This window comes from Durio zibethinus, chromosome 15, assembly GCF_047325235.1.
Source record: "Durio zibethinus cultivar Kanyao isolate XHJ-2024 chromosome 15, ASM4732523v1, whole genome shotgun sequence".
Lineage (NCBI taxonomy): Eukaryota > Viridiplantae > Streptophyta > Magnoliopsida > Malvales > Malvaceae > Durio > Durio zibethinus.
The window spans coordinates 3,864,291-3,883,538 of record NC_143176.1 but is presented as its reverse complement, the minus strand read 5'-3'; the positions used below and the strand labels follow the sequence as shown (position 1 = coordinate 3,883,538).

General features: G+C 34.3%; 1 protein-coding gene, 1 long non-coding RNA gene and 1 pseudogene across 5 annotated transcripts; 2 read left to right on the top strand and 1 right to left on the bottom strand.

Annotated features, from left to right (window-relative positions):
- The first annotated feature begins 2,105 nt into the window (after positions 1-2,105).
- LOC111301913 (protein NRT1/ PTR FAMILY 1.2 pseudogene) lies at positions 2,106-3,138 on the top strand (annotated as a pseudogene).
- Positions 3,139-3,676: 538 nt separating this feature from the next.
- Positions 3,677-5,067, top strand: LOC149514540 (uncharacterized). The gene is made up of 2 exons (XR_016328069.1): positions 3,677-3,759; positions 4,137-5,067. It is a non-coding gene; the product is annotated as an uncharacterized LOC149514540 (long non-coding RNA).
- Positions 5,006-10,855, bottom strand: LOC111301621 (N6-adenosine-methyltransferase non-catalytic subunit MTB-like). Of its 4 annotated transcripts, XR_016328065.1 has the most exons (7): positions 7,751-10,855; positions 7,375-7,458; positions 7,146-7,250; positions 6,911-7,019; positions 6,576-6,637; positions 6,081-6,232; positions 5,035-5,615 (listed from the first exon to the last, which is right to left on the bottom strand). XR_016328065.1 is itself a non-coding variant. In XM_022897429.2 (6 exons), the coding sequence occupies exons 1-6, from the start codon at positions 10,421-10,423 to the stop codon at positions 5,472-5,474; spliced, it is 3,267 nt and encodes a 1,088-aa protein (XP_022753164.2). In that variant the 5' UTR covers positions 10,424-10,855; the 3' UTR covers positions 5,006-5,471. The 4 variants fall into 4 exon arrangements, 3 of the variants coding, with proteins under 3 accessions (XP_022753164.2, XP_022753166.2, XP_089600537.1); XM_022897429.2 differs by lacking the exon at positions 6,576-6,637 and having other exon boundaries at positions 5,006-5,615; XM_022897431.2 differs by lacking the exons at positions 6,576-6,637; positions 6,911-7,019 and having other exon boundaries at positions 5,006-5,615.
- Positions 10,856-19,248: the final 8,393 nt, after the last annotated feature.

Below are 19,248 nucleotides of genomic sequence, written 5' to 3'. Positions count from 1 at the left end.
TAAGTCAATGATTGATTGTAAGTGGGTCAACAAGATTAAAACTCGATCTGATGGGTTAGTGGAACATTACAAAGCTCATCTTATTGCTCAAAGATTTAAACAAGAATATGACATTGGCTATGAAGAGATTTTTGCTCCAGTTGCACGTTTCACACTTGTTTATTCTTTATTAATTGTTGTTGTAGCTAGAAAGTGGCCAACATATCAAATTGATGTTAAAAATGCCTTCTTGAATGATCTTGTCAAGAAAGTCTATATGAAGCCACCTCTTGGTTCATCTATACCTTTTAACATGGTCTGCCATTTTCGATGTGCTTTATATGATCCTAAGCAAACCTTTAGAACTTGGTTCTCAAAATTTAGTACCATTGTTGCATAATTTGATTTTGCATCTAACAATCATGATTTTGTTTTTTTTTACTTAAACTACTAAAAATGGTATTAATCTTCTCTTACTTTATGTGGATGACATGATCATTATGAGTAATGATGCAAATGGTATTCAAGATCTGAAGACTTTTCTTTGTTATAAGTTTGAAATAAAAGAATTTGGTCGTTTGAGTTATTTTTTGATCTTTGAAGTCACTAGTGATTCTATTGGCTTACATTTGTCTCAAACAAAATATACTTATGATCTTATTACTCAAGCAAGTCTAATTGATAGTAAGATTACATCATCACCACTTGAATAGAATTTAAAGCTTTCTCTTTTTGATGGTACACCACTTCGAAACCTTTTTTTGTATCGAACTCTGGTGGGTAGTATTGTATATTTGATAATTACTCTTTCAGACATTGCTTCTATTCTTCATTTAATTAGTTAATTTCTGTCTGCTCCTCAATCTACTCATTTTACTGTTGTCTGTTAGATCCCACAATATGTCAAGGTACCATGCTCTATGGTTTGCATTTTTCCTCTAGTTTCTCTTTGGATTTGCATTGTTAATGTGATGTTGATTAGGCAAGAAATTCTACTTATCGTCATTCTATCACAGGCTACTGTTTCTTTCTTGGTTTTTCTCTTATTTCTTGGTGAAGTGAAAAACAAATTGTAGTATCATACTCTAGTATTGAAGTTGAGTATCGAGCTCTTACAGATGCCACATCAAAACTTCTATGGTTATGATGGTTACTTCAAGAAATGGGTGTTCCTCATAACTCTAGTATTATATTTTGTGATAATTAAAGTGCCATTCAAATAGCTCACAATGATGTTTTTCATAAGCATACTAAAGATATTAAAATTAACTACCACTTCATACATCATCATCCGTTCACTTAAACTCTTTGACTTGTTTCTATTACCAGTGTTGGTCAAAAAGTAGATATTTTCACCAAATCACATTCGCTTGGTCAATTTCTTGTCTAAGTTTCCAAACTCAAGTTAATCTCTTTATTACCATCTTGAGTTTGTGGGAAGTGTCAATGATATTCTAATAATATTCTAGCAATTTTCTATGTTAATTTCAATGATATTATTCTAGTAATATTTTAGTAATATTTTAGATTGATTTGATATTGATTTAGTTGATTTGATATTGATTTAGCGAATATTAGATATTGATTTAATAAATTATAGGAATTGATTTAGTCATTATTTCTATTTATTGTATTTACTATTTTGTGACATTTTATATCTGTATAAATAGACTTTGAGTATCATTGTAAAACACAAGTCATTAAAATAAAAGTTTTCATCATTTTCTTGTTTATCACTCTTTACTAAAAGAAAACCGTATATAGACACTAACTTTCATCTAAAATAAAGAAAACAATGTTTTGCCAAGCCTTTGAATATGGATTTTGTTTTATAATTGAGACTATTAGAATTTGAATTTTAGTCACTGAAATTAAAAGTTCAGTATTTTATCAAGTTCACATGGCTATTGGCTTTGAATGCAGATTTTTACTAATGGCTAAACGAGTTAGAGCTAGCGAAGAAGTAGACAGGATCATAGTTTACCTGACGAACTTCTTTGTCACATAATCTCATTCCTTCCATTGAAAGAAGCAATTCGCACATCTATTCTTTCAACAAGGTGGAGTAATATTTCTACTTTTATACAAATTATATATGTATGTGGAGCATCTGCTGAACGCTTTACTTGTATTTGCATATATAATATTCTGAATTTGTTTAAATACTACTTGTACTCTACAACAACAAATTATGTTGGAGAGAGCTGATTTTGTCAAGTTTTTTGTCAGGTTTCTTAACAAAGTTTGCGTGATTAGAGACCCAGAGAAGGGCATAGACTTGGATGGTTGGGCTAGAGATCCATGGAATCTCTGCACGGTAAAACAAGTTGAAGAGTTGAAAGCATTGATCAAAGTGCTTCCCATTTGGTCTACTGGGATCATGATTACCGCAACCATAAGCCAACAGTCATTTCCAGTGCTCCAAGCGAGCGTCATGGACAGGCACTTATTTGCAGGCTTACAAATTCCAGCAGGTTCCTTTGGTGTGTTTGCAATGATTACTTTGACAATATGGGTAGCAATCTATGATAGAATTATAGCCCCCTTGCTATCTAAGTTCATTAAACGGTCACGAGGACTTACCATGAAAGAAAGAATGGGCATGGGGTTAGCAATTTCGTGTGTGGCAACAGCAGTTGCAGCAATAGTGGAGAGCAAGCGGCGAGCAGCAGCAATCAGACAAGGACTGGCTGATAATCCCAATGCTATGGTGCACGTGTCTGCAATGTGGTTAGTACCACAATACAGCCTGATAGGATTAGCCGAAGGTCTCAATGCAATTGGGCAAAGAGAGTTCTACTACTCTCAGTTCCCTAAGAGCATGGCTAGCATCGGAGTGGCACTTTTTACCCTTGGCATGGCTGTGGGAAACTTGGTTGCGAGTCTTATAGTTGAAATTTTGAATATTGAGACTAAAAAACTTGGGAAGGTGAGTTGGGTATCAAACAACCTTAATAAGGGTCATTATGACTATTATTATTGGCTTCTTACAATTCTAAGCGTGATTAATGTCTTGTATTCCTTGGTCTGCACTTGGGCCGTTGGATCTACTGAGAACGAAAACAAAATAGAGTGAGGTGAATGGGAAGAAATAAAGGAGGAAGAAGCAGAAGTCCATGCCAGGGGATCCCCCACTATTTATGCTCTTTGAATGCTATACTTTTTACCTACAGTTTGTGCTTAAAATTTTTTCTTTTTCTTTTTCTTTTTTAAATTTATTATTTGTGTTACTATATAAAGTATGAAGTGGCAAGGCCGCTTAATTAGTGTATGAATAACAGGAAGAAATGTGTACACCATAACTCAGTGTAACTCTAATATTGTAACGAAGCAACCTCTTTATTCACGAGCTGAGAATGAAAAATACTTGGTTGATTCATACATAAACTGACAGTGAAGGTAATGTCCGGTCTTGTGAAAGTCTTAAGTATTCAAATGCTCCGCATGAAAAGGTGGATCATTTGCGGGTGCTTTTACTTTGGGATAATGTTCTATATGGCCTTGAATTATTGTAATTTATTAGATTTGGTACCTAAACTCTGAAATTATATATCTATTTGGCCTAAAAGTTGATTTTATTAGTTAAAATTGCTTCCTTGATTATTTTAACCGATAAAAATCTATCATTTAAACACAAAATGACATGTATGCTTACATGCCATGTTTACGTAATCATATATATTTAAAGAAAAAAAAAAGCAAAAAAAATTTAATTCTCTCTTACATCGAAAACCCCAAATCAATACCCAACTAAACCCGAAATTGGATTTTTACATGGAGGTAATTTTTCTTGAACTTTTTTTAGAATTTCTACTTGTAAATTAGCCAAACCAAATGTGAGGGTTATTCTTACAAGCAAATAAACTCTGCTAAAATTTCAATCTGTCTATACCCGAACCACTAAGTTAAGAAATTACCATCATCAACCTCATCCCACCACCATTATCATCAACTCATCAAAATCACTAACCAATTAACATCATCACAGCCTATCACCAAACCTTAAGCCACTGTTTCATTCAATACCAACTAGCCGACACCATTAAGGTACCATACCAATAAAAAACATTCACTTTTACTCGAGTAAACACACAAAAAGAGAGTTTCGATATGGAAAAATTTTGAGTAAGTTTTAGATCTTAATTTTTTGGATGAAGGGAGGACTAAGGAAAGACAAAAAAAGAGGCCATTTAGGCGGCCGTTATCAATTGTGGCAGAGGAGCAGCAGCTAAGGAAGGCTCAAGTGGTGCGGGTTTTTGGAGATCCAACCAGTGAAGATGAAAGTTGAAGAGATGAGAACAACATAAAGTACAGGAGGATCGGACAGTGGAAGAAGGAGATTTTGAGGTTTGAAGTTTCAGGCTTCAACTTTAGATCTCGAAACTTTAAAACGTTTTGGGAGAAAACAAAGGTGAAAAATAAAAAAGAGGAGGAGGAGAGCTCAGTTCGATTGAAATCAACCGACGCCTAAAAGCAACGGTCGACAATGGCAAGCGGCGGTCCGACGGGCTATTAATCGCCAGAATCTAGGTTAAGGGAGAGTTAGTGGTCTATTTGTTTTATGAAGGGAAGCTTTTTTTTTTTTTTAAGGAGGAAAGAAATGAATTGAAAAAAAAAAAAAAAAAAACCTTTATCCTTTTATACTTTGTCACAAAAGTATGACATGTAAACAATCACTGAAGATAACATGTCTTAAATAACCAAATGTCACTTTTTTATTGGCTGAAGTAGCCAAGTAAGCTACGGAATTAAATCCTAAACTATATTGGTACATGGATCAAGAGTTTAAATACCTACTTGAAAATTCTTTTTAGTTTAAGCGTCAAATTCAATAAACTATAATAGTTTGGGGTCATATAAAGACATTATCCCTTTTACTTAAGAGGTCACTGGTGTTCCAACCGCCTTACAATCGGCCATCTGAGCACGATCCAAAATAGTTATACCATATCTGATTTCACAAAGATACAATCCACTAGAATTTTTGTACACTTCAACGTCCAGAAGGAAAATGCAAATCCCTCATCTTTTTAAAAGAAAATTCCAGGCTTTAACTAATGAATAAAATCAGTCAAGATTTGGTTATTATTCCCCGTGAGAATAATATCATCATCGTTTAATAGCAGAATAATGCACTTCACTATCCATTTGCAGGTTATTTATGGTGAAAAATCTAAACACTACAGTGTATTATTTTTTACAGGAATTTGTCACATTAAATTCATTGCTCTAATGGACTCAAAATCCAGGTAATCCGCATTTGCCTGGCCACCATACCGATACATATCAAACATGCTATCATCTTAGGACATGTTCATGCCTTCTCGTCCTCTAAAAGCCTCCATTGGCGAAGCCCAAGCAGCAGGAGTTGATGGGTTAGAGCTAGAAGCTTCTTGATTCAAACCGAGGACAGTTGGGTTCAGCGGTGAATTTCCAGCAGGCCTTCTGTTGGAGGAATTGGATGTCAGAGAAATAGATGTAGACTGCTGCTGCTAGTTCTTGATGGGCGACTTGGGACGCAGGGCCTCTATTTCTGGGGTTGTCTTGATTAGATGAGGTGCATCTGGGGGTGGATTTCGTCCTCCCCCACCTTGCCACACTTTTCCATCCTTGTCCGCAAAGTTTCTAATATATGCCTGTAAAGAGCCAGAATTCCTAGTTTAAGTCATTTAATAAAACCAGTAAAAGGGAAATCAGAAAACATGACCTCGCTTGTAATTTTATGTTCCACATGGTTTTATAGAAAGCCAGCCAACCCACAGCAGAAGCAAACCGCAGTTGAACAGAATCAAATCTTAGATTGAATGAGAGAACCAAGTATCATTGGAAGCACATTATAAAAAATGGCCAACAGCAGGATCTTTATTCAAAAGAGTTTGTAAAGCTGTTTGACTTTCACAGCATTTAAATGCCCAAGAAAGCATAACTTTCCTCGGTATACAATGCGATGAACCTCTTACTTTTTTTACAGTCAGCAATACTTCATTTCTTATATAGCAAGTCAATATTTGAAATGATCAGCCAATTTCTGTTAATTGCATCAGCCAAGGGGAAAATAATTCAACAATCAATGTATATTCTGTTTCCAAAGGATAGCATACCTCTCTATTAAAATTTGATGAGGACAGTCCTTTACCAACAGTCAGCCAACCAGTTCGAATGTTGTGGTCTTCACCGAATAGCTCAAGCCTTCTGCGGCCAAGAGCAAAATGCTCAATAATTCGATACATATCTTCGGGCTTTTGAGTTGAACCTACACAACAGTTGGCATGAAATTTTCAAACAATTTCTCTTTCACACAATCAACATTGTAAAATCATAGAAGAGAGCACACAATAAGACATTAAAACTCTGCTTGGTAAGAAGGATGGAAAGTGGTGAGGATCAAAAACTTGCTAATCCAATGGTTAAAATTCATAACTACTTTCCTACTTTGTAACTTAACCATTAGATTAAGAAGTTTTCAATCCTCACCACTTCTTACCAAGCAAAGCTTAAGTGTTAAAAAGTGTTTCTAGTTAAAGCAATATGGTGAGATAAATGCCCCAATACACTAATACACTAATGGCTAGGTAAATGCCCAAGTACACTGATACCCAATCCTTCCCCAGCCTATGATTTGAGTGCCAGGGTTATTTTTGTTGCTGCACATTGAATTTCTACATAGAAAGGAGCAAAAAGAAATAGAAAAGAAGCAGAAAACATAAATCTCAAACTGATGCATCAAACTTATTGTTAACTTATATGCAAAACTGCAAGACAAGGAGTAAAATGAAAGCAGTAGAGAGAGAGATAGGATTGGAATTAATTGCAATACCATCATTCAGGTTCATTTCCGAAATTTTGATAAAGAAAGAAATAGCATGCAGATACCATATGGTCTGATGCAAACCCAAGGTCATTAAAGTCAAAAAAATACAATAGTACTAACCATAGGAAGGTTCCTCAGCGATAATTAAATCAGTGTCAATGTTGGCATGAATTATATGACCATCTGTACTACGACGAACTGTTCCTTTTATACCCATCAGGCAGTGTTCCTTCAGTGAAATGACAAGGTGAGAACAGTTTCGGAAACAGTGCATGGATTTGCAGAATGCCCAAGGTAGTTCCATAGGTAACAGAGTAGAAAAGGTTTAAAATGTAGAAAAAACAATATTACAAACCTTTGAGTGCTGTAATATAGTATGAGAATCATGTTGTAAGCCTGGAGTTGCATTCGTTTTGTTGGTCTTCACCCAACATATATCTTCACACCTCCGGAAACCCCACTGCAACACATAGAAAAGGCAAACAAAATATAGAATGAATAAATGCTATTAAAACTATAAATTTTATTAGTGCCAAAGGAAAAGGAAAGCCAAGTCATATTCTAACTAAATTTTAATCATGTACCTTCTTTAAGCATTGACGGCCTTGCTCAAGGCCCACACCATCACCCACCCAAAGGAATATAAACGACGGTGTGTCAGCTATTGCCTGTATACATGAGGTAAAAGCAACAGGTACATTTCAAGTCAGTAAAAGGCTACGAGGTAAAAAAGAATATGAATAGAAAATAATAGTTCTGATATCCATTGACTAGGTAAAAAGAGCTTCCATGGATGCTAATATATAAGGAACAGCAACACTCCAGATGTTAGCACATGACACCCACAAATTCAAACAGAGACCATTTTTTTCAATTAAAACGCCACCTGCAAGGCAAATCTAACAGTATGCTATCTTTTCTGGTAAAAGTCAAAAAGAAAGCGACGTAGAAATTGATTACCTCAATCTTAAGATTCATGATCTCTTCAAATGTCCAGTATTCAATATGGTCAGCAACTCCAGGAGCCCGGTGAACATATTCCTCCAAAGGCGGGTCTATAAGAATAACATCAAACTTGGTTCCAAAGAAATTTGGAGACAGCTCAAATTCACGCAGGCCACACTTCATATACATGGGAGGAGAAGCAGATTTAGCTACAATCTCATCCTTTTTCTGTATAAGCTCCCTTAGCTTTGGATAGTCCTCCACAACATTGGTAAGCTCCAGCTCCCTGATGAAATTCTGTGGTCGCATACCAGTGTCAACAAAATTTTGAGAATAATCATTCTGCTCTCCTCTAGAAGGAGCTTTACCAGAAGAAGCACCAGTTCTAGGAGGAACCCAACCCCCAGATGGTCTTTCTGGTGGTGTTCCTAGTCCCATTGGCCCTGCCCCATTAAAGCCAGACAACAACACATTTGAAGGTCCTCTTCCAAGTCCTGACTGATTAAAGTACATACCAGGGTTTGGAGGACCTATATTAGGAGGAAACCCTGGGCCAGAAGGTCCAGGAGGAACAGGAGAGAGACCAGGTGGAACACCTAGCATATTCATATCAACTGCTCGAAGCCCAGACCAAACCACAGGTGGGGAAAACGGTGGAATGAAGACACCTGGAGAAATTGGAGGGCCAGGAGCAGGTGACATACTAGGGTTAATTGGTTGCATAGGTCCAGGTGGTGGCATTCCGAGATGAGCAAAAGGTGATCCCATCATAGGCATTGGCAGACCAACCTGTTGATTGTCCCTCCCTGTAGGTCTTCCCCTTCCTCCTCTACCTATTCTACTCTCTTTCACACCTTGAGGAGGAGCTTGGCCCAAAACATCCTGGTTTCCGTAAGGTAATTGAGATCCAGCACTAGAACTTTGGCCGCCAAAGCCACGGTCAGATACAGTATGTTTCTGGCCTCTCCCTTTCCCTCCGCTGTAATCAAGTTCATCATTCCATAAATTTGGATCTCGCATTGAGTTACTTTCCTCTGTATGTTTGTCCATTGAATCTTCATCCAAGGGTCCAGAAACATATGCATCACTCCTCCTTCCCCTATTGTCTTGCATATATGCCCACCCTTCCTCGTTTGGAGCTGACTTCATGTAAGACTGCTGACCAATTTCAGTTCTCCGGAGAAGGTTGGATCCAGACTCTGCTCTTCCATAATCAAGAGGCTTGGTTTGGATCTCTATCACATCATAGTTATCATTTGAGATTCCAAAATTTGATGACGTCTTCACAGCTTCACCTCGATTTCCATCTTTTCTATTGCCTGGCCGACCGTGAGGCCTTTCATTTTCAATCCTCTCACGGCCATGCCTTGGCAAATCCCATTCTCTACCACAATCATATGTAATGTCCCCATCTTTGGACTCTTTATCATTATTACTCAATTGCCTCCTTTTCCAGCTTTCTTTTGAACCTTCTCGATCCCTTGTCCTGCCACTCCAGTTATCATCCCTGCTTTTGGATCTGTCATCCCTTTCTAGTTCTTTTGTTTTGTGTTCCTGGCTTCTTTCAGGATCCAACTCAGAGAGCTCTGATTCTTGATAACGCCTACTACCTCTGTCAGGGCTCCTAGACCTGTTTGTTTGCCCCGCTTGTCTTGAATTTTTATCCCTCATCCATGTCATTCCATCATCATCCATATTGGAAGTCCTTTCTCGGTTTTCAGCGACATATCGACCAGGGGGAGTTCTCTGTTGTCTGAGCTTGTCAATTTTCTCCCTACTTGATCTGTCTTCACGAGTCAATGAACTAGCCCTACTGTCTTCTTCTAGGGCATCTGATCGACCTTTGCTCTTGCTCTTCTCAACATCAATTCTTCTCTCTTCCCTACTGCTGGATTTGGCACCCTTCTCATTGTTTGAATCTGCTGCAGTGATTTTACTCTCGCTAGGTTGATTTCTTGCAGAAGCACTTTTCTCTCTAGCAGTGTCATACTTGAGATCATAAGATTTCCCACTTGTCAGATCAGTTCTATCATAACTATTTTCTTCAGCTTTCCTGGAAGCATCTGGTTCATCCCATCTTCTTCTAGAGTTCCTTGATAATTCGGAAGAGCCATGGCCCTTATCGTGGCTGCTTTCCCTCCTTTCAGAATACCTGGAATCTCTATCCGGTGACCTTTCAAGTTCTCTGTCATGGGACCTTTCTTCTTTGCTTTTACTTAGCTTTGAGACCACCTTCTTTCTGTCAGGCTCATCAGCCCAAGCATGTCCTTTACTGGCTAACTTCTCAGCACCATCTTGTCTGCTTTCAAGTTCTCCCTCCTGGTACCAACTACTCAATTTTTCCGAGGAACTTTCCTCTTGTTTTCTCTTGATCTGCTTGGAACGGGACGGTTTTCGGGTGTCATAATCATCTTCATCGCTATCAGCTCTGGCAGAAGTATATGACCTTTTCCGGCTCTCACTTCTATCCCCAGAACTCCTCCTCCTTCCACTTCCACTGCCACTGTCGAGACCCTCACCTTCTTCAACATTGCTAGGCTTTCTAGACTTGCTAGACTTGTGCTTCTTCTTACTATCAGTTGCATCCCACTCTTCATCATCCCCAGCAGCCCTATCACTTTTCAAGTCTGAACTATCCTCTCTATCACGTCTCACGTGTCTACGACTGCTACGCTCAGGAGAATCCATTCAAATGGAGATTTATTTATTTATTAATTTGCCCTCTAACGAGACTGATAGAGTGTTACAGAAATTCGCAGCGATTTTTGTTCTAAGATATCAAATTAGAAAGGATACCAAGGGTGAAATTACCTCTACAACGGCAGAAACGGAAGATAGAGGGCAAATAAATAGGAGGTCTTCGGGTCCCCGTGCTATTGGGCTGAGATTAGGATCTAAGAGGTCTTGGGTTTAGGGATTTCATTTCAGGTTCTTCTCATTTGGGATTTAAGATAGAGGAGGAAGTTTTGTCTTTGGCTGTGAACGTGTTCCCCGTGGTCGAACGTCGGTAAGGCAATGGCAGCGCTAGGGTTTTCTTCTTAGGAGGCTTTAATCTCAGTTTTGAAGGTTCCGTTTCAGAAAGACGATCCAGTAAAAGGTAAAAGAAAGAGGAGTTAGAACGGCGGTTAACAAGATTTAATTTGTATAATATAACTAGGAAAAAATCCAACGGTTGTTGTTGGAATATATATAATTTTATGATAATTATAAAATAAAAGTAATTACATAATTTTTCGTATCACAATTTTGTTATAATATTCATCTATTCGAGTAATCTAAATTCATCCAAAAAAATTTTTGAGAAAGAGAACAAAAATTTCTAAAAAAGATATTTTGGATATATTTGTTTTACGGTAAATATGTAAAAAATAAATAATATATGAAAAAAAAATACTCCATCCTAACTATTGGATGTGAAACCTTTAACTAACAACTAATAAAATCATGTTAAATCTTTCTTCATTTTCCTTTCTATTAATTTTTTTAACTTTTTATTTTCATTTATAGCTTCTCCTTTATTTTTTTCATTTTTAATTTTTTTCTTTCATTTGCAACTTCATTCAATTATCGTATTAGTAAGGAATTTTGAGCTCCTTTCTATCTTATTTTTTTTCTCTCATCTCTTTTCATTGGTCCCAATTCCTTATTTCTTTTAATATCTTATATACTTTTCATTCACTAATTTCATCTTATTTAATAAACTCTAAAATATTTATATAGCTTTCGATTAACAAAGATTATGCCTTTAATGTCCTTAAAATGACATTTGTCAACAATATATTTATTATGTAATTCATTTTCTATAATGATTGATGATAAATAGAGCAAATAGCAAATAAATAAATAGTGGTATTATAATAATTTAATATATAGTTAGCTTGTATAAAGTTATAAATAGATTATAGATAATAATTTAACAATTAATAAAATCATGTCAAATCTTTCTTCAGTTTCCTTTCAATTTTTTTAAATTTTTTATTTTTTCCTTTCATTTGTAGTTTCTCTTTTATTTTTTTTTTAATTTTTAATTTTTTTTCTTTCATTTGCAACTTCATTCCATTATCGCATTAGTAAGATTTTTGAATTACTATATATCTTATCCTTTTTTTCTCATCTCTTTTCATTGGTCCCACAATTTCCTATTTCCTTTAATATCTTATACACTTTTCATTCACTAATTTCACCTTACCTAATAAACCCTAAAAACATTTATATAGCTCCCATCTAATAAGATAATGCCTTAAATGTCCTTAAAATGACATTTGTCAATATATGTATTACGTAATTCTGTGAGGGGCATATAATGGTCAAAACGGCATAATAATTTTTTTTTCTTTTTTAGTTTCTAGCAGATAAATAAGAATATCTTGATCATTTATGACACCTGATATGTCAAGTCAGTCTGACATCTCTAATGTTACCTCAACTCAACCTTGTCTTAATTGTCCCATTTTTGTCTCCCTTACATTGTCTATAAAAATAAAGATTTAGGCACCATGAAGTCAGTTTCAAAAAACTTATACCTTTCTCTCATTTTTGCTTTCTCATCTCCTTTCCAACTTGACCCTTATTGACTTACGCATTATAGTGCAAATGTAGGAAACACTCATTATCTTTACCTTTAACCGTTTCTCTCTTTTATGTTTACAAGATTGCCCTCAGGTCGGAGCTTGACACAAATATTTGGTGCGCCAAATAGGGGATCTAGCATCTTCATAATAGTTGAGCATAAAATAATGCCACCCAGAAAAAAAAAACTCAAGAAAAAGGAAAGACAAACACTCCGATTGGAATAAAAACTCACTAGAGTCAACATTCTGTCTGCCCAATTCAACCACAAGCTAAGCCAACCATGGAGCAATTTCCAGCCCTAACTGAGCAAATATAAACCCTCAAACAGATGCTCCAAACTATAACCTCACCACAAGTCTCTAAAGTTTTAGACTTAGTCACACCAAGTCGATAAACTGTTGTCAAGCAACTGAGCTACAAAGAGGCGAAAGCCTCTTCAGCCTCTAGAGAAGAAAAGCAAACCAATCTAACCCCTTACTATCCTAGATACAATTCTACACATACCATAACTCAAAAATCCAAACAAACGACTATAAACCTTAATCAAACAAAGATTTATAAGCTCTAATGTGGGCTATAAAGAAAAAGTTAAAAATAAAGTCAGCAGCATTTGAAGACGAGCTTAGATGTTTGGAAACCGCACCTTTTACTAAAAAGATCAACAAAGTCATGACTCTCAAAGGATTCAAAAATGTAGACCTTAAAGATATATTATGGTATTTCTGACTCTTTTGATCATTTAAAACTTTATAGAACTAACATGATGATACAAGGGATAAATAGAGCTCTAATGTGCAAGGGTTTGCCCATTATTTTGAAAGACGCAGCTCAATCTTGATATAGTAGTTTGGAGCCGAGGTTAATCACTCCTTTCAAGAAGCTCAGCCACTCATTTTTGTCTCAATTAATGAGTAGCCAAAGAGCTAAAAAAAACCTTAAACTTGATGCAAATTCATCAAGGCGAAATGAAACTTTAAAAAGTTATGTTACTTATTTTAACACAGAAGCCCTACATGTCAAAGACCTAGAATAGACGGTTCTTGTTGTCATATTGACCACTGAACTCAATGATAAAGAATACCACTTGAAATTGACATTGTCACTAGAATCACCAAAAACTCTAGTTGATGTCCTATTAATAACAGAGAAATATATCAAAGCTGAAGCTACAATGACAATAAATCAAGATTAAAGAGGCTCATCCCCCTTCATCAGTAGTCAAGGTGAAAGAGGCTTATCTTCCTTCTTCGATCATAAAAAAAGTAAAAAATTTTATGATTTTTCCCTAAGAGAGAGATAACAAAATACTAGAAGCCCCAGTAAAGATAAAAGCTACATTGCATTGAATACTTCTTCTGAGAGGATTTTAATACAAATTGAAAAAAATCTCAATCTTAAAAGGCTTAAGCCACTGAAATAAAATATAAGATGGGATTTGACCAAAAAATACGCCTTTCACCAATACATCGACCATAATATAGAAGACTATGTCGACTTAAAAAATGATATTAAAGTTTTGTTTAGGCGAGGTTAGTTGAAAAAGTTTAAAAAAGATAAAACCAATTTAGAAGGGACTACAAAAATGACCATAGAGCGCTTACCTGGGGTAAAGAGAGAATATCAGATTAGAAAAGAAGGGATGCTCAAAAAGAAGAGTTGATTCAAAAAGAGGGTTGAACTAATAATAGTAAGCCAATTACTGAGGTAATTAACATGATTACAGAAAGCATCTTCACCTCGACAAAAAAATGTTCAACTCGGGTTTTGTAATGGCGATAAACAACATGGCTATGAAAGAAAAACACTGGAGAAAAAAGCCAATCTCATTCAGCTTGAAAGATTTAGAGAGGATCCAACATCCACATGATGACACTATAATGATCATAGCCTTGGTATACAACTATGTAGTCAAAAGAATCATATTTGACAATGGGAGTTCGACTGACGTTATGTACTATAGTTGTTTTAAAAAAATAGGGATCAAAGAAGATCAATTGAAGTCGATCACCATAACACTAGTTGGGTTTGAAAAAGAATAGGTGCTAGTAAGAAAAACCATCAAACTCTCAATTTTTTTAGGAATGAAGTCGAAGACTATCACATCGATCATGAAATTCATGGTGGTAAATATCCTCTCTACTTACAATATGATATTAGACTGATCTAAGCAATTTATCATGTGGCTCATAAGGTTACCACCTCACTTGAAAGTGAAATTTTCAACACTTATAAAAGTTAAAGAAGTTCAAAAAGACCAATCCATAATATGACAATGTTATGTTACAATGATAAAAGGTAAGACTAAAAAGTAGACAAGTGGCTCAATCAATACAAAGGTGAAAGACAAGAGAAATTGATACATGAAGTTGACAAAGAGCAAAAAAAGACAACAAAAGCACAAAACATAAGGCCAAACTCATAAAAGTACACTCTTAATCCACTTTAAGCTCTTAAGCTGTTTTGGGCTCTTAAGCCATTCTGTGCTCTTAAGCTCCACAAAAGTTCAACTTTGTTCTATTTTTTGAATTTTTTAAAATAATAATAGAAGCAACCGAGCTCTTAAGTCAGCATAAAAGATTAATGTTACATGGATCGAGTTAACACGTCAGCTAAAACATAATATTAAATGAAAAATACTCTTCATTTTTGCTAATATGCTCAACAAGTTATTCAATATACTGATCATTACATCGAAACCTATTTTTATAGAAAATGATCCTGATCTAATGGAACAAAAAGAGATAATTGATTAAGTCAAACTTGAACAAAAATTGATCCAAGCCGACTGAGAACCCCTTAATAATTTTTTTTTGGAATAATATTCCTTCAAAAACACATGTAGATGAGAGCTAAACTCCAACATAAAGACTAATTGATTCAAGTTATAAAAGATAATGTTAACATATTTGCTTAGACACCATCTGATATGCACGAGATTGATACCGAAGTAATGGTCCATAGATTATATACTAATTTCAAGGTTAAACCAGTTTGGCAAAAAAAAAATTTCACCCTAAAAAGACAATAGGCCATCGAGAAAGAGGTTGACAAATTATTACGAGCTACTTTATCAGAAAAGTCTACTACCTGAATAAATTGCCAATGTGGTTATGGTAAAAAAGCACAATGAAAAATGAAGGATATACATAAACTTTATCGATATGAATAAAACTTATCCAAAAGATAGCTTTTTTCTATCTAATATAGACTGGCTAGTCTCTAGCTACAATCAGATCAAGATGTTGAAAGAAAATTAGGATAAAAAAGCTTTTATTGCCATATAATCCCACTACCATTGGTCATCAATACTATATTTTGATCATTTTATCTCACTTTTGGCAAAAATTAGGTCAGTCGATTAATTTTTATTCTAAAATGCAATATTTATGAGACATATTTGAGAATTCTGAGTGGGAATTCAAGGATGAAAGTGACGTTGGTAATTTTATTACTTATTAAAATCAAATTCATCATATTTAATTTTTAATGGCACTTTGAGATGAATTTGAAAATACCATATCTTCAGTTTTATGTCGATATCTCTTATCAACTATGAATAATGCCTTGATGAAATTGATATCTGAAGAAACTTGATTGGGAATGAGTTGACTCATAGTGCTGATACTATTATTGTAGCTGCTTCTCAAAAAAATACTAGCTTTACTTTTCACAAGGTTTTTTCGTGATATGAGAGAACTAATCATCTTATTCAAAAATATAGAGCTAAATATCAACGTAACGGTAATCAAATTCATCATCTTTGCATTGACAAGACTACTGTGACAACAACCACTAAATCAAATACGTCTGAGTCTTTTTTTGAAATTATTACAATCTTCACCACTAATTTTCAAACTTTATTCAATCAAATATTATATTGATCTTATGTTCTTACCATGTTTATTACTACATCAGGTAATGTTTGGTTGTTTGATACTGCTTGTGAAAATCAAGATTGTTGATTTTTTTTGTTTAAAAGTAAGATACATGTACCTAATGGTCCAATTATTAAAAGCAAATGGATATATCTTAAAAACTAGCCACATGGGTAATATTGAAACCTCAAAACTGTATATATCTTAAACTTACTTCATTTTTAATCTTGCTTTAAATTTGCTTTCTATTATCCAACTTTGTGACCCTAGTCTTGATTTGTATTTTTCACAATGATATGGTTGTATTGTATATGATCCTTAAATATGTCAAAAAGCTAGGACAAGGCGTAAAATTATAACATTACTTTAGCTCAAAACTTTCAAAATTCCACAACATTTTTTACTATTGCTACATCTCAAACAACCAACTCTTCATTTTTTTAGATTTATGGCACTCTTGGCTAGGAGATACATCTATTCCTCAAATAAATTCACTTGCTTTTACTGTTATCTTAGGTAATGTTTTTCATAATATTTTTTATTGTTTATCTTGTCAACTTGGAAAGCAAAGTGCTTTATCATTTAATATAAGTGATTCTATCTCATATGCTTTTTTTTATTTAATCCATTATGATATTTGGAGTTTAGCTCCCACACCAACCTTAGGAGGTTCACGTTACTTTGTTATATTTTTTGATGATTTCTTTCATTATACTTAGATATATTTATTCAAACAAAAAATTAAACTTTTATCAGTTTTTCATAAACTCAATAACATGATACAAACTCAAATTTTTAGAAAAATAAAAATATTTAAGTCTGACAATGCTGCTGAATATACAAAAATTAAGTTTTGTAACTTGTTAAAGGATATAAAACTCTTCCTTATAGGTTTTGTCCATATACTTTACGATAAAATGGTTGAGCTGAAAGAAAGCATTGTCATATACATGACATATTTCATGCCTTTATCATTTTCTCATTTTTTTCTAAACTTTTTTAGGGTGAAGCTGCTTTCACTACTGTTTATACTACTAATCGTGTTCCCACACTAGTATTAGGCACACAGTGTTTCTATGAGTGCCTATGCAATAAGATACCTGATTACTATTCTCTTAAAGTTTTTTTATGTGTTTACTTTATTTTATTTCCTACATATAAAAGGACTAAACTTGAACCTAAAGCTAGATTGTGTTATTTTTTAAGTTATATATAGAACACAAAGGGTGTAGGTGTTATGCTTCAGTGTCTAAACATCTTCACATCTCGAGACATGTAGTTTTTTAAGAACATAAAAAGTTTACTAGTGTGTCCTCATTATATTCACCTTATTCTTCTTCATGTATTTTTATAGATTTTTTTTTATTTTTTTAAATGAAAAGACTATTATAGGTACTTCTAACTCAAATAGTGATCTATCTTCTTCTACTCCTACTATATTTGATTTGACTAATCCTGCAGTTGATACAATTATCCTTTCACTATACATATCACTTTCACTTCATCATTTCACTAAGGTAAATGAACCTAATACTCAACTTCGTGATTTTTACTGTTATTATGCTTTAGCCACGTTACATGAACCTCAAAATTTTTGTGAAGCTATCTCTAATCCTATGTGGCAGTAAGTAATGGCAGAAGAGCTTCAGACTTTTGAGAAAACTCATACTAGGGATATTGTTGAATGACTTTTTGATAAGTTAGTGATTGATTGTAAGTGGGTCAACAAGATTAAGACTCAATATAATGGGTCAATGAAACATTACAAAGCTCATATTATTGCACAAGAATTTAAACAAGAATATGATATTAACTACAAAGAGACTTTTGCTCTAGTTACATATCTCACACTTGTTCATTCTCTATTAGTTGTTGCTACAGACTAACCTATCAAATTGATGTTAAAAATGCCTTCTTGAATGGTTATTATGTCAAGAAAGTTTATATGAAGCCATATTCTGGTTCATCTACACCTCTAACATGGTCTGTCATCTTCGACACTCTCTATATGGTCTAAAGCAAGCCCCTAAAACTTGGTTCTTGGAGTTTAGTACCACTGTTGTGCAACTTGATTTTACAGCTAACAATCATGATTCTACTTTTTTTACTATAACTACTAAAAATAGTACTATTTTTCTCTTTTTTTTTATGTAGATGACACGATCATTACAAGCAATGACATAAATGGTATTATTTTATTATAATAAAAGAATGAAACTTGAATTTCACATTGAAAATATTGGATTTTTTTTTTTAGATTTATACAAACATAGGCTCTTCCATCCAAATAGCTGTTGGGCCTGAAGCAATAAACACAATAATATAGAAATAATTATAGCAATAAATTCATAACAATCGACAATAATCAATAATAAAAAATGTAAGAAATATAAAGCACACTAAGATTTACGTGAAAAATCATTTTAGTGTAGAAGGAAAAAATCGTGGACTACCAAAAAAATCTCCACTATCAAATAATGGATATACAAAGTTCACCTCTAGTTAAAACTAAAGCTAATCAACAACTAGAGAGATAATTAGAAAAATCTCAATAAATAGGTGACTCAACAAATACACCATGAATTTGTTCTTAGAGAGTTTCAAACCTGATCTTCATCGTTCAAAATGTAAAACTCTGAATCATAAACATACTAACAAAATTTTAGCTCAATTGGACCACAGATCGATTTTCGTTCAATCAACTCTCTCTTATCTTTTTTCTCTTTATTTTTTCTGGCTTTTTTTTTTCCCTTGGTTTCGATGCCACCCTTTATTTCTCTATTACACAACCCCTTTTTTATTGTTTAAGGTTTTATTTAAATAGGCTCTCTTAAGTAAAAAAAAAAAAAAAAAGGCTTTAGGCCTTTTAATTGGCCAAAACTAATGGGTCTGGACCTCACATATCCTATCAATCTCCTTTTCTAATCTCATTAGGAGGAGATTAATCACCATAATAGTTTCATTTGAAACTCACCTCGGCCAAAGAACCTATTCTAATCAAGTTACTGAAGAGCTCAAACTTTTTCATAGAAGTGTCTTAGTCAACATATCTACTACATTTTCATC

What these genes read in the sequence shown, in the direction of transcription:
- LOC111301621 (XM_022897429.2), bottom strand. Translation starts at nt 10,423, where the DNA reads ATGGATTCTCCTGAGCGTAGCAGTCGTAGACACGTGAGACGTGATAGA. An exon ending in CTATATTACAGCACTCAAAG is followed by an intron (nt 7,020 to 7,145) that starts GTTTGTAATATT and finishes ATTTCACTGAAG; the next exon opens with GAACACTGCCTGATGGGTAT. An exon ending in CGCTGAGGAACCTTCCTATG is followed by an intron (nt 6,233 to 6,910) that starts GTTAGTACTATT and finishes ACTGTTGTGTAG; the next exon opens with GTTCAACTCAAAAGCCCGAA.